Source organism: Rhododendron vialii, chromosome 12a (assembly GCF_030253575.1).
Source record: "Rhododendron vialii isolate Sample 1 chromosome 12a, ASM3025357v1".
In the NCBI taxonomy this organism is placed as follows: Eukaryota; Viridiplantae; Streptophyta; class Magnoliopsida; order Ericales; family Ericaceae; genus Rhododendron; species Rhododendron vialii.
In genome coordinates, this window is record NC_080568.1 from 3095922 (window position 1) to 3121700 (window position 25779).

The 25779-nt window shown below is 36.2% G+C and overlaps 1 protein-coding gene across 1 annotated transcript; it reads left to right on the forward strand.

Moving 5' to 3' along the window:
- Positions 1-21329: 21329 nt before the first annotated feature.
- On the forward strand, positions 21330-25315 carry LOC131311923 (uncharacterized). The gene is made up of 2 exons (XM_058339561.1): positions 21330-22373; positions 24929-25315. The coding sequence occupies exons 1-2, from the start codon at positions 21956-21958 to the stop codon at positions 24943-24945; spliced, it is 435 nt and encodes a 144-aa protein (XP_058195544.1). The 5' UTR covers positions 21330-21955; the 3' UTR covers positions 24946-25315.
- The last annotated feature ends 464 nt before the right edge of the window (positions 25316-25779 follow it).

Below are 25779 nucleotides of genomic sequence, written 5' to 3' on the forward strand. Positions count from 1 at the left end.
GATATGGTGTGCTACTTGTGCATGTACATAACAAAACAACGCTGTGAACCCAGGTTTTCTGAATCCCGGGATGCGGCCAAGCATCCCCTGCCAAGCGGGATTTTTAGTGGCATCCGGTTGTTCATCTTGACACGGACGACAGATTTTTAGCCCAGCAAAATTCTCAGAAAAATCATACAGATTTTGCAGCAACTGACAGCAACTGAAAAGGAATGCAGCAACTTTGTATTTCGCAAAACTAAGGTTGATCCCAGAGCTACCATGGAAGCAATCAATCATGCTCGGTTGGAAGTTTCAGGTATCTTAGAGATTCCCAATGTCCACATGGACACCCCATCAACCCAAGAGGATACTCCCACTTGGAGGGCTCCGGACAGAGGTTACTTTAAGGCTAATTGTGATGTTGCCGTCCCAAAAGGTGGAGGGGAAGGCAAACTGGCAGTAGTTATTAGAGACTGGAAAGGAAAAATTCTTGATGGTCTTACCCGTTCGACAGTAGCATTCTCCAGCCTAAGTGGCGAACTACGTGCAATTAGAGCAGCTTGTGCAATGGTGATCAGCTTGGGAATCAGAGGAGCAGAGGTGGAAGCTGATAATAAGCAAGCTATTCATCTTAGTGTCTCTGAGTTGGTTTCCCCATGGGAGGTGAGTGCTGAAGTGTTGGACATAGGCATTTTGCAAGAGAAGGTGACATTCGGTTCAGATGGATTCGCAGAGGAGCTAACAGAGCAGCACATGAGATAGCAGCCTTAGCAAAGAAAAATTCTCTTCCCTGTAATTGGGTTTCTTTCCCTCCCTTTTCGCTTTTTTCCATTCTCTGTAATGATGAACCTTTGTAAGCCTCTTAGGCTTTTTCCGCGGATCAAAAAAAAAAAGAATATAGGGGAAATTGGCCCGGAGCTAGCGGAAAGAGCCATCGGTGGTGTGATATTACCGAGAACGGGGTTGCCTCGTCTTGAAGATTAAGGGACAAGCACCAAAAACCGTCCGCCCTTTTATGGCTCATCGCTCTGATCGAGAGCCACATTTACCTTGTAGGATGTTAACACTATCGCTCTCAATACTCGCGCTAATCTTCGACTCTTTAATTCTCGTTTTTGTTGTATCTTCATAATTTCATATGTTTTTGGAAGACGTTTTTACGCTGGGACCTCGTTCTCTTGAACTTAACTAAAATTTAATTTAAATATGAAAATTGTCTTTATTTGAATTTTTTTCGCATTTGTTAATTTTGCGCGAAACTTTTATGGGTTATTAATGCATCTCAACAAGAGGAGCTAGAAAAGTAATTTTTTATTTTTTACTTTTACCTAAGTATTTTGATAAATAACCACTTTTTAGCTTCAAAATATCATTTTTTGCTAAAAAATGGTTATTTCTCAAAATAGTTTGGTGAAAGTAAAAAAAAAAAATTTACTTTTCCGATTCTTTTCGTCGAGACAAATTAATAACTCATAAAAATTTGACACAAAACTAACAAATGCAAAAAAAATTAAATAAAAACAAAAATTTTAAATTTAAGTTAAGTTCAAGAGAAGAGTCCACGGTAAGTCTACTGCAGCCTGCATGCTGTAAAAAGCCTATGACGCGAATTGGCATAGTTGCCACGTGTTTGTCTCCACCGCTTTTTGTTGCTCGTTATAGAGTTTGGTGTGGAATGTTGATCGGTGGGACAAGGTTAAACTGGCAATTAGGTGGACGAATCAGACTAAGGTCCCATTCCCGAAGGAAATAAATATTTATTTTTTAAAAAAATAATTTTAAATTTAAAAATTATATGCTTACGTAAATAATTTTACTATCAATCTGGATCTTATTTGATAGATCTCATTGAGACCTTTAATACGGTGCAAAAAAATTGAAATTTTATTTTTCATTTACATTATTTTTGAATTTAAAAATGTGAAATAAATATTTATTTTTTAAGATGGTGTTATGAAACGGGGCCCAAGACACCAACTTGGTTATACTCCTACTTTTTTTTGATCCGGTTATACTCCTACTTGGGGAAGGTATAATTGGGCATCTAGACCTTCTTCTTCTTTTTTTTTTATAGTAATCGGATGCTCGGGCCAACTTTAGCATACCTCAATTACTTCCGAAACTTCTTCATACCTCAATTAATTCTGAAGATTTGAAATTAATGACCGAACAAACTCTCAATTGGCCCAAAGGCTTGAATTATTCGGTTTTAATTATGTGATTCAAACATGCAACTTCATAGATGACTCAGTTCAATTTCTTATGACTCAGTTCAATTTGGTTTTTTAAATTTTGAGAGTTCATCTACAAAAAAATTTAACATTCAACTTGTTAACAGTCTTTTTTGGTTCGATCGGACATTGCTTATTATGTGAGCAAATTACTTTTGTTCAAGAACCAATGTTGAAGTCGTAATATAAAATTTGTTGAAAAATGTATGCATTATAATTTGTGAAAATTTATATGCATCTCTATTAATTATTTTGATGATTAATTCAATGATATTTTTATTCGGCAAATACAAAATTATCGAAAAGTCGATTCCCGAATTAAATATTTTCGTGACCTTGAAATATAACATAAAGTCTCTTGGATTCATGATTTATATTTACAAAGACTTTATTGAGCTCAATACATGCTTTAACGGATTTATTTAGATGAAATTGTGAGCCACAGGTTGACGAACCGGCTGACAAGCCGGCTGTCTGAACAGAAAGCTGTGACAACCGGACGACCACCCGGATGACCACTCTATCCAACGGCTAGTTTCCAACGGCTAGTTTCAAACGGCTAGTTTCAAACGGCTAGTTTCAAACGGCTAGTTTCCAACGGCTAGTTTCCAACGGCTAGTTTCCAACGGCTAGTTCCAACGGCTAGTTTTCAACGGCTAGGAAGCATATGGATGGCTATATAAGGCATCAAGAACTCATTAATGAGTACACATACACAAGCTACAACATTCCATATTATTGCAAGAGCAAATTCTCAAAAGATCAAAGCCAAAAATTCTCATTGTTCTTCCACTTTCATATTATTCTTGAGAGAAAATTTGTACAAGTCGTGAGCGATAATTTTCATACCTTCTTCACATACTTGTATTTCCTAAGTGAGTGTTTGAGTCAAACACTTGAAAGCTTAGAAGACCAAATTCGGGTTGGAATTTGGGTGTTATTGTTTTTGAGAAGTTTTCGGAGAAAATTCTTGCGGTTGTGCTAGCTCCTCGGGAAAGCTAGAGGCATTCGGTTCTTGTAAGCACCCGCAAGACTTACAAGTTGTAATCTTTTAAAGATTAGTCTAACCTTCAAGTAATTGCTTGAGGAGAAGTGGAGTAGGGCCGGACCGTGGACAAATCCGGACCGAACCACTATAAACGGGTTCTATCTCTCTATCTCTCTATTTTGATTGCATACTTATTGTTTGCATATATTGTTAGAGATAAATTTTTATTGGTAATTATTACTAGCAATCCTATTCACCCCCCCTCTAGGTTGCATAATTTGGGTAACAATTGGTATCAAAGCCTCGGCTCTTGTTTGTAGATTTAACCATCTAAGAGTTAAGATCCATGGCAACCACTAGTAATGTTTCTTGTATCGAAGGTCAATCGTCCAATAGACCTCCCTTGTTCACCGGAGAAAATTACTCTCATTGGAAAAATAGAATGATGATCTTTATTCAATCCACGGATTATGATCTATGGAAAATTATCAAAAATGGTCCCATTATTCCTACTAAGAAAGTTGGAGAAGAGACTATGCCTAAACCAGATTATGAGTGGAGTCATTTGGAAAAGGCTTCAATAGAAAAGAACTATAGAGCTATGAACCTTCTTTTTTGTGCTATTACTCCCAATGAATATGATTGTGTTTCCGCATGTGAATCGGCTAAAGAAATATGGGATAAGTTAGAAATGTCACATGAAGGAGATAGTCAAGTTAAGGAGTCCAAAATTGATATTCTTGTGCATAGCTATGAGCTCTTCAAAATGAAACCGGATGAATCTATATCTCAAATGTTTGCTAGATTTGCTAGTATTACTAACGGTTTAAAAGCTCTTGGAAAGATTTACAGTCAATCCGAAATGACAAGGAAGGTGCTCCGTTCCATGCCAACCAATTGGGACACTACCACCTCCATCATCCTACAATCCAAAGATTTCTCAACATACACGATGGACAAGCTCATGGGATCTCTCATGACGGAGGAAATGCATCACAACCTCAAGGGTGAAAAAGAGAAGAAAGTTAAGGATCTTGCCTTCAAAAGTACAACAAGCAAATCAAAAAGCAAGGAGGATTCAAGCAACGAAAGTGAGGATGATGAAATGGCGCTCATCACAAAAACGTTCAAGAAACTCCTCAAAAATAGAGCATCTCACAAAGGCAGAGGATTTTCAAGAAAAGATGGAGGCAAAGAAGAAAATAGTAAAAAGGATCCAATCATTTGCTACGAGTGCAAGAAGCCCGGCCACATCAAAAGTGAATGTCCATATGCAAAAAAATATTCAAAGAAGGACAAAAAGAGAGCTATGATGGGCGCATGGGACAATAGTGACGATAGTAGCTCCGATGAGGACGATGAGCAACAAGAGGTCGCTAACTTGTGTTTCATGGCCATCGAAGAAAACGAGGTAGATCTCGACTCATCCTATTCCTTTGATGAATTATTTATTGCCTATAAAGAGTTGAAAGTAGAATTTGAAAAGGTTGTTTCTAAAAACAAATTTCTTAAAAAGGTTGCTAAAGATCTTTCACTAGAAATAGATGATTTAATTGAAGAGAAAGATATTTTGGAGGAAGAAAATGAAAGTTTAAGAACCTCTTTGGAAAAAGAAAAAGAGTATTTGAAGGATACTTCCAAAAACGAATCTTTAGAAAAACAAATTGATGATTTAACTAATTCTCTTTCAAAACTCACTAATGGAAAAGAAAGTTTAGACATTCTTCTTGGAAAACAAATGGTTTCTTTTCACAAGGCCGGAATTGGTTATAATCCCACTCAACACAAAAATCTTTTTGAAAAAGATGTTCCTCCTTCTAGCCATTCTAAATTGACATGTCATTATTGTGGTAAAATTGGTCATATTTCTCCTACATGTCCTATGAAAGGATACTCATCTTCTAATGCAAAAAAGGTTTGGGTTCCTAAGAACCGTATCAATGCTAACCTTCAAGGACCCAAGATGATTTGGGTACCAAAAGTCAAGAATTGATGTGCTATTGTAGGTATGCTTCAAAAGTTCTCTCAAGGAAGGAAGTTGGTACCTTGATAGTGGATGTTCAAGACACATGACCGGTGACAAGAGGGCTTTCAATTCTCTTTCGTCTAAAGATGGTGGACATGTCACATTTGGAGACAACAACAAAGGTAAAATCATAGGAATCGGCAATATAGGTAATTCTCCTATTATTGAAGATGTTTTACTTGTTAGTGGTTTAAAACACAATCTTCTTAGCATAAGTCAATTATGTGATAGAGGAAATCGTGTTATCTTTGAAAAATCCAAATGTATCATTGAAAATGTCAAAAGCAACAAGACACTCTTCGTTGGACAAAGACTTGAAAATGTATATGTTTTTAATCTCAATGATTTAAGTAATTGTGATATAAAATGTTTTTCCGCTTTGAGTGAAAATAGTTGGCTTTGGCATAGGCGCCTAGGACATGCAAGTATGGATGCTATTTCAAAACTCTCTAGAAAAAATTTGGTAAAAGGTCTTCCTAAAATCAAATTTGAAAAAGATAGACTTTGTGGTCCTTGCCAACAAGGAAAACAAACCAAGGTTTCTTTTAAGTCCAAAAATGTTGTTTCAACTACTAGACCTTTGCAATTACTTCATATGGATTTGTTTGGACCAACTCGCTCTCCAAGTCTTTGTGGAAACTATTATTGTCTTGTTGTTGTTGATGATTTCTCTAGATATACATGGGTGATGTTCCTAGCTCATAAGAATGAGGCTTATCCTAATTTCACTAAATTTTGTAGAAGAGTTCAAAATGAAAAAGGATTTGTTATTTCTAACATTCGTACGGATCATGGAAAAGAACTTGACAATTCTTTATATGAAAAGTTTTGTGATGAACATGGTATTGATCATAACTTTTCCGTACCTCGTACTCCTCAACAAAATGGAGTAGTAGAGAGAAAAAATCGTACTCTGGAAGAAATGGCCCGCACTATGCTTTGTGAAAACTCTTTGCCAAAATATTTTTGGGCGGAAGCCGTTAATACCTCATGCTATATTTTGAATCGAGTTTTAATTAGGCCTATCCTCAAGAAAACTCCTTATGAGCTTTGGAATGGTAGAATACCCAACATTAATTACTTTCATGCCTTCGGTTGTAAATGTTATGTATTAAACAATGGAAAAGATAACTTGGGTAAATTTGATTCAAAATCGGATGAAGGCATCTTTATTGGTTACTCTCTTACTAGCAAAGCATATAGAATTTATAATAAGCGCACTAATCTTGTTGAAGAATCTATTCACGTTTCCTTTGATGAATCTAATCCTTGTGCTACTAAGGATGTTGTTGATAATGATGACTTAGAGATTACACATAAGATTCATGACTTGACAATTCAAGAAAAAGTTGATGGTGATACTCAAGTAGAAAGCTCTCAAATCAAAGAAGATGAAGTTATTAATCAACCTCAAGATGCCATGGGAGACAACCAAGATCTTTCCAAGGATTGGAGATTCGTGCAAAACCATCCAAAGGACTTGATTCTTGGAGAAGTTTCGAAAGGGGTAACCACTCGCTCGTCTCATAGAAATTTTTGTGAAAATCAAGCTTTTGTTTCTCAAATTGAGCCTAAAAACTTTCCGGAAGCTCAAGATGATGAAAATTGGTTTTTGGCCATGCAAGATGAGTTAAATCAATTTGAAAGGAATAAAGTTTGGGCATTAGTACCTAAGCCTCTTGATCACACTATTATAGGTACTAAATGGGTTTTTCGTAACAAGCTAGATGAATCCGGAAATATTGTTAGGAATAAAGCTAGACTTGTTGCTCAAGGTTATAATCAAGAAGAAGGTATTGATTTTGAAGAAACTTTTGCACCGGTAGCTAGATTAGAGGCTATTCGCATATTACTTGCCTTTGCATCTTTCAAAAATTTCAAACTTTATCAAATGGATGTGAAAAGTGCATTTTTGAATGGGTTCATAAATGAAGAAGTTTATGTCAAACAACCTCCCGGCTTTGAAGATCATGTATACCCCGATCATGTTTTTAAACTCTCAAAAGCTTTATATGGTTTGAAGCAAGCACCACGTGCATGGTATGATAGACTTAGTTCATTCTTGCTTGACAATGGCTTTACTCGTGGAAAAATTGATACTACTCTTTTCATTAAAGCCAAAGGTAAAGATATGCTCATTATTCAAATATATGTTGATGATATTGTATTTGGTGCCACTAATGATAATATGTGCAAAGAGTTTGCTAAGTGTATGCAAGGTGAATTTGAAATGAGTATGATGGGGGAGCTTAACTTCTTCCTCGGACTTCAAATCAAGCAAACTAATGAGGGGATCCTAATCAACCAAGCCAAGTATGCGAAAGAACTTATTAAGAAGTTTGGCATGGAAGTATCAAAGCCAACGAGCACACCAATGAGCACATCAACTAAGCTAGACAAAGATGAGAATGGTAAGGCCGTCAATGAAAAGATGTATCGAGGTATGATCGGCTCATTACTTTATCTCACGGCAAGTAGACCTGATATAATGTTTAGTGTCTGCATGTGTGCTAGATTTCAATCATGTCCTAAAGAATCGCATTTAAAAGCTATTAAACGTATTTTTAAATATGTTGCCGGTTCTCATGACTTAGGATTGTTTTATCCACGTGGAGTTGCATTTGATTTAATTGGTTATTCAGATGCGGATTTTGGAGGTTTCAAAGTTGATCGTAAAAGTACAAGTGGGACTTGCCAATTTCTAGGGCACTCTCTAGTGTCTTGGCATAGCAAGAAACAAAATTCTGTAGCTCTATCTACCGCCGAGGCGGAATATGTAGCGGCCGGAAGTTGTTGTGCCCAAATATTGTGGATCAAACAACAAATGGAGGATTTCAATTTGCAATATGATCATATTCCTATTAAATGTGATAATACTAGTGCAATTAGCTTAACCAAGAATCCAATTCAACATTCTCGAACAAAACATATTGAGATTAGACATCATTTTATAAGAGATCATGTTCAAAAAGGGGATATTGAACTTAACTTTATTAGTACCGACAAGCAATTGGCGGACATTTTCACAAAACCCCTTGGTGAAGAACAATTTTGTTTCATTCGACGAGAACTCGGCATGTCTAATCATTTATGAAAAAGTTGTGTTCTTGATGTCAAAAGTTTTTTTTGGATTCAATGTTGAGTTGATTGAATTCGTAAATATCATACTTGATGGAGAGTACAAATGATCTTGATAAAGAAATCACCCTCCAAACATTTTATCATATGATTCATTTTCCTGTGTTTGGTATGCAGAAAAACAGTTTTATGGTCTTTAATGCTACTCCTCTTAAACGTTTTCTGGACTTAACCTGCATTTGTCAGTGTAGAGACCCGTATTTTATTTCCATAATTCTTTATGTTTTATTAAGGCATGAGTTGTGATATAAAATGGAGAATGAGTTCGGATGTCGAATGTGCTAGAATTTAGAAGTTCGGGATGCAAGTGTAATATGCATGGGTGTATAAGTGAAGGTGTGTGTAGGGGATAATTCTCCCCCACATATATTTCTTTTCTTTTCCGGGCAGACACACACACGTTTCTCTCTCTCTACTCCCTCGACCGACTCTCTCTCTTTCTCACCTCTCCTCCAAACTTCTCTCTTCGATTTCATCGCCTTAGAATGAGATTTCGGAAAAATCCCAAGTACTAAAGTTGTTCTACGCGACGAGATCTTCCTATTGATCGAAGAAGAATCATGATCGGAGCACTTTGAGGTTTCCTCCATGTTCGGGCTTGCTTCTAACCCTCGAGGTAGGGATCTCCTACCTTCTTTACATGTTTAAGTGTTGGTTAGATGTACAAGAATCAAGTTTGATCATTTATTTTGAGTCTTGAACAAATCTGTTATATGCTGATAATTTCGTGGGTTTTGGAAATCTGTCTTTTGGGAGCCCTCTGCTAGAAATCACTGGCATTTGTCATGATTAAGACCTCAAGGGGCGGGTCAGGGTCGTGACAGTCAGTCGGATGTCCAAGCGGATGTCCAACCGGACAACCGTGAGGTTGAGACTTATTCAAGCTTTTGCGTTGCTAACTCTGATTTATTAAGTCTGCTACACTTAGTTTGTATGAACTTCATGGCTTAGTGCTTAAATTGTCTCTTATATACTTCGCCGATATGAATTTCTTGTCTCTAAGCTTGCAGGGATAATCATTCTCGGTAATACCCCTCGCATTCTTTAAAAAACTCTCTTTTAGGGGGAGCATGTATTAAGGGGACACAACAATAAACACCCGAACACAATTTTCTTCCCCTATTCTTGTTCTTTTCGGCGCCACCCCTATTCTTGTCCTATTCGGCGCCGCATCCCCTATCCTATCTCTATTCGGTGCCGCATCCCCTATTATCTCTCTTTCGGCGCAGCAATTCAATCAATTCGGCGCACCATTTCAAACAATTCGGCGCAGCATTTCAAACAATTCGGCGCCGCATCTCTATCCCTTATCCTCAAACACTTCTCTCATACTCTATAAATTCAACAACACTCTCTCTATCTCTTCATCTATCTATCTTTCCTTATCTCTCGGCCTAAATCTCTCATCAAGCAATGGCAAACATACCGCAAAGGTTACCGTTTGAGTTTTACGAAAGAGATGCCGAACGAGCAGAGTTCAGGTTGTTTATCCAAACCATTTGGATGCAACTCTTTATCTTCATTCTGCTGTGTGCGTTACTTACAATAAGAATACCACCATGGTTCGGGTGGAATGTAAATGTGGATACTCTGTGGTATTGGATTGGCATTATAGCTGCCGTTGTAGCAGCCATTATTCGAGAATACGAAAATCAAGGACGCCAAGCTCTCAATGAACGAAGATAGAGTGCTACAGGGCAAGAGCGGCATGGTGCTGGAACCATGGCCCTATTGTTTTTCTCTTTTTAGTTTTTTTTTATGATGTCACAGGGGGAGAAAAAGCCAAGTTTTAATTGATCTATCTTGCCATTTTGGGCAAATTTAAAAAAATTGCTTGCTATGATCTGATGATTATTGCTATTACTCGTTGATCATAGATAACTGCTTTGGTGCATGTATTAAGGGGGAGATTGGCATAACTCCTACTTGAATAAAAACTATCATTTTGTGTCATCATCAAAAAGGGGGAGATTGTTGAAAAATGTATGCATTATAATTTGTGAAAATTTATATGCATCTCTATTAATTATTTTGATGATTAATTCAATGATATTTTTATTCGGCAAATACAAAATTATCGAAAAGTCGATTCCCGAATTAAATATTTTCGTGACCTTGAAATATAACATAAAGTCTCTTGGATTCATGATTTATATTTACAAAGACTTTATTGAGCTCAATACATGCTTTAACGGATTTATTTAGATGAAATTGTGAGCCACAGGTTGACGAACCGGCTGACAAGCCGGCTGTCTGAACAGAAAGCTGTGACAACCGGACGACCACCCGGATGACCACTCTATCCAACGGCTAGTTTCCAACGGCTAGTTTCAAACGGCTAGTTTCCAACGGCTAGTTTCAAACGGCTAGTTTCCAACGGCTAGTTTCCAACGGCTAGTTTCAAACGGCTAGTTTCCAACGGCTAGTTTCCAACGGCTAGTTTCCAACGGCTAGTTCCAACGGCTAGTTTTCAACGGCTAGGAAGCATATGGATGGCTATATAAGGCATCAAGAACTCATTAATGAGTACACATACACAAGCTACAACATTCCATATTATTGCAAGAGCAAATTCTCAAAAGATCAAAGCCAAAAATTCTCATTGTTCTTCCACTTTCATATTATTCTTGAGAGAAAATTTGTACAAGTCGTGAGCGATAATTTTCATACCTTCTTCACATACTTGTATTTCCTAAGTGAGTGTTTGAGTCAAACACTTGAAAGCTTAGAAGACCAAATTCGGGTTGGAATTTGGGTGTTATTGTTTTTGAGAAGTTTTCGGAGAAAATTCTTGCGGTTGTGCTAGCTCCTCGGGAAAGCTAGAGGCATTCGGTTCTTGTAAGCACCCGCAAGACTTACAAGTTGTAATCTTTTAAAGATTAGTCTAACCTTCAAGTAATTGCTTGAGGAGAAGTGGAGTAGGGCCGGACCGTGGACAAATCCGGACCGAACCACTATAAACGGGTTCTATCTCTCTATCTCTCTATTTTGATTGCATACTTATTGTTTGCATATATTGTTAGAGATAAATTTTTATTGGTAATTATTACTAGCAATCCTATTCACCCCCCCTCTAGGTTGCATAATTTGGGTAACAAAATTGAATGACGCTGACACTAATTTCTGAAATATTTATCTGAGATAACACTTCTATTTTTCAACCTAATGGATTGGCTCGGTGATCAAAACTTGAGACTTAGGGATTTGTTCCCCTCTAAGGTCTCAGGTTCGAAATGTCTCAGGTATCAACTCCTATGGGGAAAGTCCAATACCGAGCTTTGCTCCGACTTTAAATTGAGTCCTGCTAGTGGATGGTATAATTGGTTCCCTAAAATTAGGGCTTGTTCGGCTAAAAAAGTCACTGTGGATTTTTTGTCCTTATTTCAAATTTTATCGCATTTGTTAGTTTTTTGTCAATTTTTTGAGGATTATTGCTTTGCCACGACGAAAGGAATTTAAAAAGTAAAAAATTACGATCAAAATCCAAATTTTTTTGAATAAAGACGAAAAAATTGGCTTATTTTTGTCTTTATTCAAAAAATTGAGTTTTGGTCATAATTTTTTACTTTTTATATTCCTTTTGTCATGACAAAGCAATAATTCTCAAAAATTGACAAAAAACTAACAAATGCATAAAAAAAATTGAATAAAGACAAAAAATAATCTATAGTGACTTTTTTAAATGTGCGCACAAGCGGCCCGGACACCTGCTTATGGGGAAAAGAAAAGAAAAACCTGGTTCGCCTAACTATAGTCCCAAAGGTAGGACCGTAGGAATGTAGGATTGGATCATGATTTTGTCTAATCATAATTTCGAGTTTAATTCAAGACGCTTAACAACTATTGCGAAATCGGCCAAACAAACAAGCGAAAAAAATAATTAAGAACAGAAAAACAAAAATGCAAGGTACAAATTATTTTTTTTTTGGAATTTCCAGAATTGTTGAGTATACCAACTTTCATTATATATAATCGAAATGCAGAGAGAATACAAGTTTTTATCGGATATATTAGAGGGTGGATTTACAAGTATTTTAGGCTTTGTTTGAGTCCTATGGAAAAGAAAGGAAAACAAGTAATTTTCCCTTGTTTGGTTTGCGAAGAAATAAAAAGGAAAATAACAAAACAAAGAAGAATTTCCCTCTCTACTTTCCTCCTCACTTTCCTTTCCTTTCCTTTCCTTTCTTTTCTCTAAGTAATCTACATTATTAGGCCCAAGTTTATTGGGCCAGAGTTATTACTGCGCACGGTGAGAGGATTTGTTGGGCCAGAGTTATTGCCGATCGCAAAAGAGGGGACGGCTTGCGATCAAACACCCATTACACGCATCGTGCTTGTTTGTTGCTTTGTTTGATTTGCATGAATCACCCATCACAACATGCTCCCGTGCATCGAATGGGTAAAATGATGTGTACGTCTCACCCTCTCAAGTTGCAAACCGTTGGATCGTAAAAGAGGGGACGGCATGCCATCCGAACACCCATCCATCACGTACATCCAATCATCATGTGTTTGTTGCTCTGCTTCAAAAATGCAAAAGCATTCATTCGAGAGACGACTCAGTAATCACACCTATCACGTGCATCATCGAATGGCTCAAATGATGTGTACGTCTCACGTATCTCAATCATGCTCATATCACAAATGCAACCAATCACCACAATCGAGTGTGGATCCGTAATTGCTATAACCACGTATCTAAATCATGTGCATATCACATGATATACGCAACCAATCACCACAATCGAGTTTGATCAGTACATAGAGGATGAAAGAGAATGAAAAAGAATACATAGAGGATGAAAGAGAATCCTCGACTCCTTGTGTAACTAGACCCTGAAAAGAAAACTGACGGCGTTTGTGGTTTATTGTGTCATGAGAAACGCCAATAGTATTAGAGAACGTGGAAAACCCCTCCACAATGATCAAAGAAGCTTAATTGAATTTAAGCTGGTGTATCCCCATTATTTAAGTTGCAACAGAACAGATTTTGGCCGGAAGGATGAGTTTTATTCAAAAAAGAAAAAATTTCTCATCAGGTTTGTGTTCAATGTTTTCCAAAATTTGTTCAGATCGACTCATTCTTTTGTATCCCAGCGTGTGGTGTTCCTAGACTGTGCAACCTTTGTATCGTAGGGAGAGAGATGCCAGTTGAGACCTCAACCAACACTCGGGAGGGCGAAAAGTTAATTTGCTTTTAAAAATATCGGGTGAAACATGGGCCTCGATTTGATTTATAGATTATGTTCTTGAACAAGTTGCAGTTTTGGTTCATCATTTCTGTTTCTAACGGTTCTTTGATTTTAGGATTGAAAAGGCTATGAAATCAAACGGAGATTCGGTACTGTCGTTGCTATTCATCTCAAATTAGTCAAGTGTAATTAACTTTTGCTTACTGATGTTTCAATTTCTGATTACCGATCGATCGATCGGATTCGTTACATTGTTCCTGGTATTGGAATTTATGTATGTACATAATTAAAATTCAAGACTTGTATTTTTTGAGAATGATTTTTCTAACATTATTCAACCCATATCCTTTTTTGAGATACTCCAGTATTTCTTGGACCAACCGAACCAGGCGTGCAAGTATTTGTAAGTTTTTTTTTTTTTTTTTCCAGTGAAAAACAAATTGGAGGGGTTAAATGATAAGTGGTTTTTACAACTATGTCAACAGGGCCTAATGATAGTTTTCCTACTACAGATTCTGGTTTCGCCTAATAATGTTTTTGCAGGTTTTGATGGGGTTTCGTTCTGTGGTTCCTGAGATCTGTTTGTCCCTTCCTTTCTGCATGCCCACGTGGCTGCAAAGGTTTGCCAGCCATCCTCGATACTGGCTTGTTTTTGTCTAGAAGGTTGTTGCTGTTGTGAGGTTTTGAAAATCTAGACCTCTTATCACTGACCCTGTTTGAGATAGTCTTTAGTTGTAAAAACAGGGCCATTTGGAAAATTCCAGCCAAGATCTGCATCGAAAATTACATTTTAGAATATGATTCTACAATTACAATTGAAAATTTCAAGATACGAAAACTTTAGGATATGATTCCGTAATTTCTGACTGAAAATATACTTTAATTCTGTTAGAGGCTGTTTTCAAACCAGAAGTACTTGGCCAAAAAATTCAAGATTTCAAATCAACTCTTTGTGATAAAATAGATTAAAAAAAACAGTCACGTTGTCCACGTTGGCATGTAAATCATTGACCCAATGATTTGATCACAATGAAAATGAACCATATCCTTTCAAAAAAAAAAAAGAAAAAGAAAATGAACCATAATGCAATTTGAATAACGACAAAGAAACTCCACCCACAAACGTCACATAAGTTTGAAAATTCCATCTTATTGCTTGCTTGGACTAGAAACTCATTGAGAAGACTTGATAAACAATGATTTCACGTAAATCATGTGGGTTTTGGGACAAGGGTTTCCGTGTAGTGCACCAAATGCACTATAGGATTGTAGTGCGTTTCGGTCAAAAAAAATTGAGTTATTACGATCAAGATCCAAACCGCTCAATACAAAGTTCATCAAAATTTTCATTTGTTCGGAAAAAAAAAAAAAAACAAGTTAATCCGAAAGTATAAAACCAAATGATTCATTTGATTTTTGAAGACCTTTATTTTATTTGAAACTTGAAAGAGTCGTTAGTGCACCACATCGACTAGGGAGTTGGCTTTCTTTTGCGTAACGTAGACCTTTCCAATGATTTCACGTAAATCATGTGGGTTTTGGGACAAGGGTTTCCATGTAGTGCACCAAGTGCACTGTAGGGTTGTAGTGCGTTTCGGTCAAAAAATTTGAGTCGTTACGATCAAGATCCGAACCGCTCAATACAGAGTTCATCAAAATTTTCATTTGTTCGGAAAAAAAAAAAAAAAGTTAATCCGAAAGTATAAAACCAAATGATTCATTTGATTTTTGAAGACCTTTATTTTATTTGAAACTTGAAAGAGTCGTTAGTGCACCACATCGACCAGGGAGTTGGCTTTCTTTTGCGTAACGTAGAACATTTCCAACTACGTACTCTACTCCACTCTTCCTCCATATATTATGATGACGTACAGCTTGTAGATATATTTATTTTTTCAGTAATGCAGGGTGTCTCAAGTTAACTTGCCCGCAACTCGGATCAATTTTCTTATAATCCCTCCATAGCCTTTTCACAGGCCTACACATGGAGATGAGGTGGTCGCATAAGTTTTTGACAAGGAGAATTAAACCCGTAAGCCCCTGGCCAAGACCAATACTTAAAAAAATGGAAGAACTAACTAAAAGAAGATCCACGCACACATAGGAAATTCGAGCTCCCTATTTCCTAATGTACAGAAGTTTTGATCTGCACATTAGGTCCCGTTCCAGAACGATAAATAAGTACTTATTTTTTAAGAAGGCAATTTCAAGCTCAAAAATCATGTGTTTACATAAATAATTTTTCTATCAATATGAATCTTGTTTGATATATCTCATTGAGATCTTTAATAAGGTGCAAAAAAAAAATTGAAAATTTATTTTTCATTTATATTATTTTTGAGTTTGAAAATATGAATTAATTACTTATTTTTTAAAAAGGTGTTCTGGAGCGGGTCCTAAATATGTAACTTCATTTTATAGCGCTAACAGAAAGAAGTTTGTTTGCATGAAAAGAGAGCCTGAAAAATCAGGATTCTAAGGCCCCGTTCCGATACTCAAAAAAAACCCTTATTTTTTAAGAAGGCAATTTCAAGTTAAAAAATGAAGGGCTTATTGAAATCTAAAAATATGCACTATGGATTTTGTTTGAAAGATCTCATTGAGATCTTTTATACGATGCAAAAAAAATTAAAAAATTATTTTTCATTTACATTATTTTTGAGTTTGAAAATGTGAAATAAGCTGCTTATTTTTTAAGAAGGTTTCTGGAACGGGGCCTAAGAAGAGAATAAATTCTCTCCGCTAGGGGAGGAAAAATAGGCTTTTCCTCCAAACCAACACTCTTCTGCCACGTCAGTCTATGGTACAAAACCAAAGCATACAGTACAAAACCAAAGGGAAAATCACGTGTTGTGCGGTGTTTGGACTCTACTTGGGTTAAAATTAAACCAACTCCTCCACGTCATAAAACGGTACAACCGTATAAAACCCTTCTTTTTTTTTTTTAACGGTCTTGCTATTGTCAGCCCACTGGGCTGACGATAAACATACTAAAAGACAAGAAAAATACGTATTTTTGTGCACTTTTTACATCTTTTAATACATATTCACACACCTACTATCGTCAGTCCAATGAGTTGATTTTAGAATTTTCCTTTTTTTAATACATGGTCATAGGTGTGAAAGTCCCCGTCAAACCATTTCCCACTTCCAGCAGGTTAGGAACATTTTGAGCCAAATTTGCTATTGATCAACAGTGCACTTTTTCAACTTTACCTACTTTAACCCCATACACTAATACTCTCTATTATTAAATTTTTAGACTGGTCTATTTTAACCGGCTAAAAAATAGGTTATATCTTTGAATCCGTAATGAATTTCATATCGAATATGAATTTTGTTTGATAGATCTCGATTAGTTCTATAATATAATGTTTTTGAAATCACGTGAAATATTATAAATTGGAAGATATAATCGATTGCCACGAACTCCAAAAAAAAAGACTATTAAATTCGGACAGAGGTAATAAAAAATATGATTAAAAATTAAGTGCTCCAATTTTTAATTCGTTTGAATCGGTGGGAAAGATATTATTTTTTGATCATTTTATCATAAAAGGTTTCTAATAAAAAGCAAATACATAATTATGAGAGCTCCAAAAAATAATTATAACCCTTTAGGATGAAATGATCAGAAAAATCTTTTCACCGATTCAAACAGATTGACACTTAATTTTTAATCATATTTTTTAATATATAAACTGTCTAAAAAAATTAACATTATAATAATATAGAGTAGGTAAAATAGAGAGCATTAATCTAGGGTTAAAGTAGGTAAAGCTGAAAAAGTGTACTACTGATCAATAGCAATTTTGGCTCAAAATGTTGCTAACCTGCTGCGAGCCCTGATATTCACAAGGAGGATTTGCAATGAACCACAGTAGGAAAAACGTGTTTGGACCCATTTTCGGGTCCCACAAAAATCTAGAACGATATTCATAAATTTTTAAATATTAAGCATTATTTTTGGATTCATAGGGGCGAACTGAGCAGTTTCGCCCTACGAATCCAAAAGTAATACCGACCGATGTCCGTTCGAGTTGATTTTTTACAGGTTCCCATAAAAAAATATTCAAAATTTATGAATATTTTTCTAGATTTTTGTAGAACCCGGAATGAGCCCAAATGCATTTTTCCTTGCGTGGTTCCCTAAAATCTTCCTTGCTAGTAGAATTTCCGTTTACTGTAAGAGGGAAATGGTAGAGATGCACGTAAATTGATCTGGATATTCACATATGTAACCATGTAAAAAAAAAGGGTTTTGTACAGTTGTACTGTTTTATGATGTGGAGAAGGAGTCCAAGCACAGCAAAGCACGTGATTTTCCCCTTGGTTTTGTACTATATGCTTTGGTTTTGTACCATTGGCTGACGTGGCAGAAGAGAAAAGCCCATTATTCTCCACGTTCCATAACACCCTCTAAAAAAATAAGTACTTATTTCACATTTTCAAAATTAAAAATAATGTAAATAGAAAATAATTTTTTAATTTTTTTTGAACCGTATAAAAGATCTCGATGAGATCTATCAAACAAGATCCATATTGGTAGGAATAATAAGTACTTATTTCACATTTTTAAATTTAAAAATAATGTAAATAGAAAATAATTTTTTAATTTTTTTTAAACCGTATAAAAGATCTCGATAAGATCTATCAAAAAAAGATCCATATTGGTAGAAAAATTATTTACGTAAACACATTATTTTTAAGTTTGAAATTACCTTCTTAAAAAATAAATACTTATATTGAGTTCCGGAACAGAGTATTTTGAAAAGTATACAATATAGAAGGAAGATAGATACAATTTTTATTAGGACACCTTCACAAGTGTACTGGGTATAATCCAAATATGTAAAGGACATTTATGTAATCTCATAAAATGGAGTGCAACCCGTGACCCCCACGGGCACCAATGTCGGTCCACTCCTGGGCCACATCCTCAATTTAAGGCTATAACTTTTGACCAAAATAACATTAGTCTTTTTTTTTTTTTTTTAATGTCACTCCATTTTGTGTCTTAATTAGATGATTTGTTGTAAGAGAAGGAGAGTAACAAAATCAATTTCCTAACATTAATCAATAATCCTACGAACATTCTTACCGAAAACTCATCTCTCATATATGCATCAGTCCCACACATTTAATTTCACAATGAATAATAATAGTTTCGTTAATCATTAATTAATTATTTGTCTTTTGTGATTAACCCAGAGAGTATTTCTCTTTCGGCTCATCTTTTTCTAGACAGACTTTAGAAGGGGAGGCCCCACTTTAGCACTTTTAAGCCAAGGGAGGTCACTGGTATCATTATCGTAACTTGATAGTGAAATTTTAAAGTCACAAGATTGTTTTCCGATTCTATCCCGTTTCGGAACCAAAAAAAAATCTTATTTTTTAAGAAGACAATTTTAACTTTAAATATTATAAATTTATTGAAATATAAAAATAATACAATATGAATCTTCTTTAAAAGATCTTGATGAGATCTTTTATACGATGCAAAAAAAATTTAAAAATTATTTTTTATTTATTTTATTTTTTAATTTAAAAATATGAAATAAGCTGTTTATTTAAAACATATACATGTTCATTTTCATTTCAACAAAGCTCATTCATGAGTGATGGAGCCGGTGTTGAAATATGTTTTGTTTACATGTGTTAAAGTTTAAATTTACAATACCGTACATATACACAGATGTAGACCAAATCTGCTCTTTTCTCTCTTTTTCAGGTAGCAAGTCCCCTCATCACTGCTATCTCCGTATAACGACCTGCGTTAGCTGATTTGCTAACGCTTAACCTACTAATTATGTCACTCAAACGGTTAATTTTAGATTATACAATAGTTCATAGTGAACCTTACATGTAACCTTCATTTATCGCACCTTACCAATGAGGGACTAACTTTTTGCGACTCTCTCTCTCTCTCTCTTTTTAAATTTTTTTTTTATCTTTAATACAATGACTCAATGAAGGCAATCAAGTAATTTTTCACATTTTCCACTTCTTTCACCAACCCTTATCGCTATCCTTAACTAATCAATCTTAATAACATATTCACCTTTTATCTATCATTTTTTTTCTTATTCGTCCAAAACCTTATCTGCCCAATAAATGAGCCGCTTGTGGAGATGGTCTCACCCACGATTCTGATGCCAGCACGTGTACCACATTAAAACCTTCCTGAAACGTAAGGTTCAAGTTGATGAGATCCAAACTACTCATACCAAAATACAATATTGGGAAAATCATGGGGACTAACTTGTAAAATTTCCCATCAAATTTGTTACCTTCCCAAAGTTAGTTACTCTTCAAACCCTTTTTAGTCGTAGCCGTGAAACTAAAGGCACCTCCCCATCTACGTCACTCTCCCCCACCACACGCTAATCAAAACCACCCGCACGCGCCTTACTTTTAGTGACATAATCTGTCAAAATGCTCTACGTTTCTGCTTTCAATCCTTGCACTGCGCTCGTACTTTCGATGCTTGGTCCGACGTATTTTGTAGTTTTTTCTTCCCAAGAAGTACACATCAACGGAGGTTAGGAGATAGTTTAGTAAGTTACTCAATGGGAGTAGTTTAGTAAGTTACTCAATGGGAGTCTAAAGATTGTCCATAACCTTAAACCACAAACGCCATTGACGAGGCTCGAACTCTGGCCTCGCACAAGGACAAGACCAGTAAGTTAGTAGTACAAGTAGTTAAGAATATGTTTTAAAGACGCTTATCGCGTTTGCGCTCTCGTGCTTACTCGGTGACACTATAAAGGAAAAAAAAACGGTGGTTATCGTAACTCAAGGTGGATAAGGCCCCACGTCATCTTGGCCCCACAGTCTCACCTCTTCATCCCGACATCGTGTAACACACGCGCTTCAAAAGAACACGTCACTGTGTAGCCCACCCGATAAGGCCCAACCTGGATAATGCGGAAATTATTCAGTGGTTCCGGAACATCCGTCCCCTGTCATACAGTCAAAAATCTACCACTATGTCTCAAAATTGAAGCGAATTTATTTCCAAATCACTCCTGCTTGGCTGACGCCTTGTTAGGCTAAATAATTCATTATGGATTATTTTATTATTATTATTTCTTTTTATATTTGTTAGTTTTTATCAATTTTTTTAAAAATAATTGCTTTGCCATGACGAAAGAAATCTAAAAAGTAAAAAATTATGACTGAAATTCAAATTTTTGAATAAAGACAAAAATATGCCAATAAACCAATTTTTTCGTCTTTATTTAGAAAAATATATTTTGATTATAATTTTTTACTTTTTAGATTTCTTTAGTTATGATATCAAAAAATTGACTAAAAATTAATAAATGCAAAAAAAATTGAATAAGGACAAAAATAATATAGGATGGATTATTTAGCCGAACAAGCCCCAACTATATTTTGAGTAGGTTTAATAACCATACTTAAATTGCTTAAAATATTAAGTACCTCTTAAAATGCAGACTATAAAGTTGATAAAAATTAAATAACTTTGAGCTACTTAATTTTTTGAATTTTTTCCTAGACATTTTTAAAAATATTTGGGTAAAGGTAATATAATTATTTACTATTTTTTTGTTGAGATGAACTAATATTACATAAAAATTTGACTCAAAACTCACAAACGAAAAAAAGAAAAAGAAAAAAGAAAAGAATAAAGACAAAACGGTCTACAACTATTTTATTAATAAAAACACCCCCTAAATTTATGATCTCTGATGAACCACTGGATAATTCCCAAAGATAAAGCCGCCCAGCTCATCCACACATAACTGGTGGTGAGTCAATTTGGCCATCATAATTGCTCCTTTCTGTATTTTCTCTTTTCTCTCAATCCAAACACAACTAATCTCTTTTCTCTCTCTCTCTGATCGGAACAGCTCCGCCGTGTCATCTCCTCCACTCTCTCTCTAGAATTCTTCAACACAACCTTTTTCCTGACAAACAAACAAACAAAACCCAGCTCCCTTTCGCAACTCCCCACATGTATAGAAATCAACTACCCAAACCGATAAAATTCCCACAGATAAATACCAACAAATCCGTTTACCCTCCTCAGTGTTTATCCATTGGCCTCGACTTTAGCAACCCCCCCCTAAGATCTTCCCGATTTTAGATTCCTCAGTTTCTCAACTGTCTCTCTCTCTCTCTCTCTCTCTCTCTCTCTCTCTAGATTCTCTGTTCCTACTTTGAGTACTGCTTTTGGTTGGTCTATTTTCCTCAGGCAAAACAAGAGACACAACAAAGATTAATCCTATCACGAGCAAAGCGAAAAACGAGACCAAAATATTCTCCTTTTCCTCTACCTGGTTTTGGTTGGTTTCTCTCTCTCCTCATCCTCTGTTTCTATTGGCACTGGTTGTTGCTTGTTCTGGGTAGTGGGTAGCTGTATTTTGATCGAATGAATACGATGAGAAGGCAACAAGATGAACAATCGAGGGTTTTCTGCGAGCTCTCCACTTTAATCCTCAACATCCTCCGATCTCCTCCCGCGCCGATTCACTTCGCCGATCACTCCCCGGATCCTCCCGCGCCGGTTCGCTTCTCCGATCACTCTCCGGCGCCGGTTAATAGGAGAAGGCCGTCCACGCCGCCGATCTCGCCGGCGGGGTTCGCGTCGCTGCTGCTGGGGATTTCGCTGGCGTTGATGCTGTGTGGGTCGGTTACGTTCTTCATTGGGTTCATGTTGATGCCTTGGGTCCTTGGGTTGGTGATGTTTTTCTATGTGGTTGGGATTGTGTCGAGCTTGTCGATGATCGGACGGGCGATTCTTTGTCACACCGCCGCGTCGCCGCCCTCGCCGAGGAAGGAGGTTCCAGGTTAGGGTTTTGATTTTTCATCAATCTTTTAACGCTTTGTTTGTATATAAATCATGGGTCGGGCCAGCTTACGCGCACTGCAATTAAGGTTTTGTTTTGTTGATTGGTTTTGTTTTGTGTATTTGATTTCATAGTTAGGTGGTTATTGCCTTTTGATATTGATTGTTGTGTTGGCTCTGACCCTGTTTTGCTGTGCTTGGGTTTTGAGGGGGATTTTTAAGAGTTATGAGTGGGGAGAGATAGGGAATTTATTGGGGATACGTAGGGGTTTTGAGTACCAAAAACAAAAACTATTTTAGAAACGATCTTGGAAAGTTTTGACAAGAGTGGTTAGCTTCTGCTTTAAGCTCGAGGGTGAAAGCTATTTAATAAGGTTGTTGATTTTGTCGCTCCCTTTTTTGTTAACGCCACTCCTCTGCAAGTATATTTTGGTTCAACTCCCTGCAAGTGTATTTTTGGTGCAAAAATAAACTTGTAGGGGAGTGGCGTTAACAAAAAAGATAGTGGCAAAATCATTTCCCTTTAAAAAGCTCAAAAAGATGATTGGGTTTGCCCGCTGGAGTGCGTCATACCAAATGAAGCGTTTACCGAACTTTTTCTCAATGTGAGTAGAGATTTGCGTGGATCCTGGAGATGCTCTAAAGTCAGCAATTTGATTAACTTACTAATAAGCCAATAATTTCTTTGTTTTTTTCCGTTGTGTTGACCGGGATTTGTCTATTAGGTATCTAATATATTGTGGGGTTGTTAAAACGAGAATCAAAATGTTATTTTTCTGAATCGAATCGAATCGTGATACAGATATTAATAAAATGAAGTTTAGCCTCAATACGATATAATATGTGATTAAGTAGCTTGGTAGGTATGAAACTTGCTTATATGATGACATAAGTGGGTTGGTATAAGGCTATGAGCCTTGCCGCAATCTCTGTTTTAGAGGATACAAGAATTAAAGAGAATTTTTTTTTTTTTTTTTGTGGTCATACTATATACAAGATTGATAAGTCAAAATTTTCGTTCATTAGGATGATGTACTCAAGAATATTCACTACTTGTATAATTGTAGCCCAGCAAATTAAATAGTAGCATCTTGAAGACATTGAGCCCATCCATTGATTCTTACGATAATGAACTATGAAAATTTCACCAAATTAATTATGGATAATTCATCAGACTAATGTATCTAGAATGATTATTTTAATGTCTAAACCCTAATTCACCTATATATTCGTATCGTTTTTGTATGAATCGTGGGTCAAATTGTGAATCGTGCCATTTTGACAACTATGTATTTGCCTATTTGGATAGAACCGGTGATATATTAAACTGACATGGACAGTACTAGCCGATATATTGGCAAATGTCGGTATAGGAGTTCCAGAACCCATCACGTAACGGTAGATGTTTGAATCCTCATTGGAATACTTTCTATCCGAAGTTTTAATCGATATGTGTTGTGGCAGCTGTTTCATTATCATTGGCTCTGGCTCTGGCTGATCTTTATCCTTAATCTGGGGAACTATCTAAGAGTTTCACTATACCCTGTCGCTTTCCCTTTGTAATTTTGATTTGGTTACTTGGCACTTACTTTTTTGTTTCTTCTAAATGGGATTCTTGTTTCGTTTGACTTTCTGTTTTGTTGAAAGTCTTCGAGTTCACTGCTTGTGGTTCTCACCTTGTAATTAAATCTCACTTCAAATCTTATTGTTGTTGTGATCGATCAATTTGAGGTTTTGGATTGCAAAAAGGTTGTACAGTAAAAATCTGGCTTTGGTGATCCATGTAGGCGGCTCCAGTGGCACAAGGCTTTTTTCGATTTTGTTTGGAAAGAAAAAGAATAGTCTTTCACTACAGAATGATTTGCTCAATTCTGGATTGCATAAAGTTTGTAAAGTAAAATTCTGGCTTTGGTGATTCATATTGGCAGCTTTTTCCGATTTTGTTTGGAAAGAAAAAGACTAGTCTTTCACTACAAAATGATTTGCTCAATTCTGGATTGCAAAAAATTTGTAAAGTAAAAATCTGGCTTTGGTCATTCATGTAGGCAGCTCCAGTGGCACAAGGCTTTTTCAGTTCTGTTTGGAAAGAAAAAGAATAGTCTTCCATTACAGAATGATTTGCTCAATTCTGAAGGAGGGTTGCATTACTTATAAGCCAGAATAGCAGTAGTATGATTCAAGCTGAGCCCAAGTTTAACTATCTGCTTGCCTTGCCTGTTGCAGTATCATTTTGAGTTTACGGAACCAGGACCTTTTTTAGACTCCCTATCCTAGAAAACGTAGGCTCAGTATTCATATAGTTGTAGTGCCTGGAACCTTTTTGGTATATATGTACGTGATTCTGAGAACACCTTCTCTTATGCTAGTAGATTTATTGTGGTTAATACCAGAAGAATCTGTTTTCTCTGTGTATTTTTAGTTCACATCTGCGAAAAGCTCCCTCTCTCTATTTCTAGGTGGTTGAATCGTTTTTTAAACTTCTTTTGTTCATATTTATCTGTGATCTTTCTGTGTCGTGGTCTCTTTCTAACTCGTGTCAACTTTTCACCAATGCAGCTTGGAAACTCATGTGAAGTTCATTCTGAGGTGTTTAGACAATGCGTTGGAAGATTCAACGGAGGTATTGCTATTTTGCTGGAAGAAATGTTCCGGGCTTTTTTGAGAAACGCTGCCGGAACTGTGGATAATCTGTTTCTTTATGAATTGCTAAAACATGTGGATATGTTGAACTTTTTAAAGTAGTGCCGTGGATTATTTATTACTAGAACTTAGGTAAACAGATAGGGTGTATCGTGTCTCTACTTCGATCTATTGTTACCTCGAATTCGCTATGTTACTGTTTTCGTGCTTCAATGGAGAACCTTAACTACTGAGGATTTCGAAATGTATTTGCTGTATCGTCGGGGGTTTCATGAAATCACAACAGTTCCCTTATTTGTTAAATTGCCTTGTTTTCCTTTATCAGTTTGCGATTCTGTTTCTGTAGCTTGTCTTGAAAAATGGTGGCTATCGGTTCCTTTTGTAGTTGAATCCGAGTACAGCAGAGTCAGTGAATGCGAGCGTTGGCATTTTTTTGTCAAGTCAATTAACATGATTTTCCTTTCTTGATCAACCTCGTCGTGGAAGTGTTATGCTCATTGCTTCATTTGAAGATTAGAATCCGACTGCATTTTGTTTTGCCCTTATTGATCAACTTAATTGTGCTTTGTTATGTTCATTTTCCCTTCTTGACCAACCTCTCCTGTTCATTGGATTTGGTCCACTGTTTTTGGTTCGACTGAAGTCTGTTTATTCATTGGATCATTGGATTTGGTCCACTGTATTTGGTTCAACTGAAGTCTGTTTATTCGACCAGATACAAATGTCGGATGCGACTATACATCTAAGTACGTGTCTCTGGTTTGGTA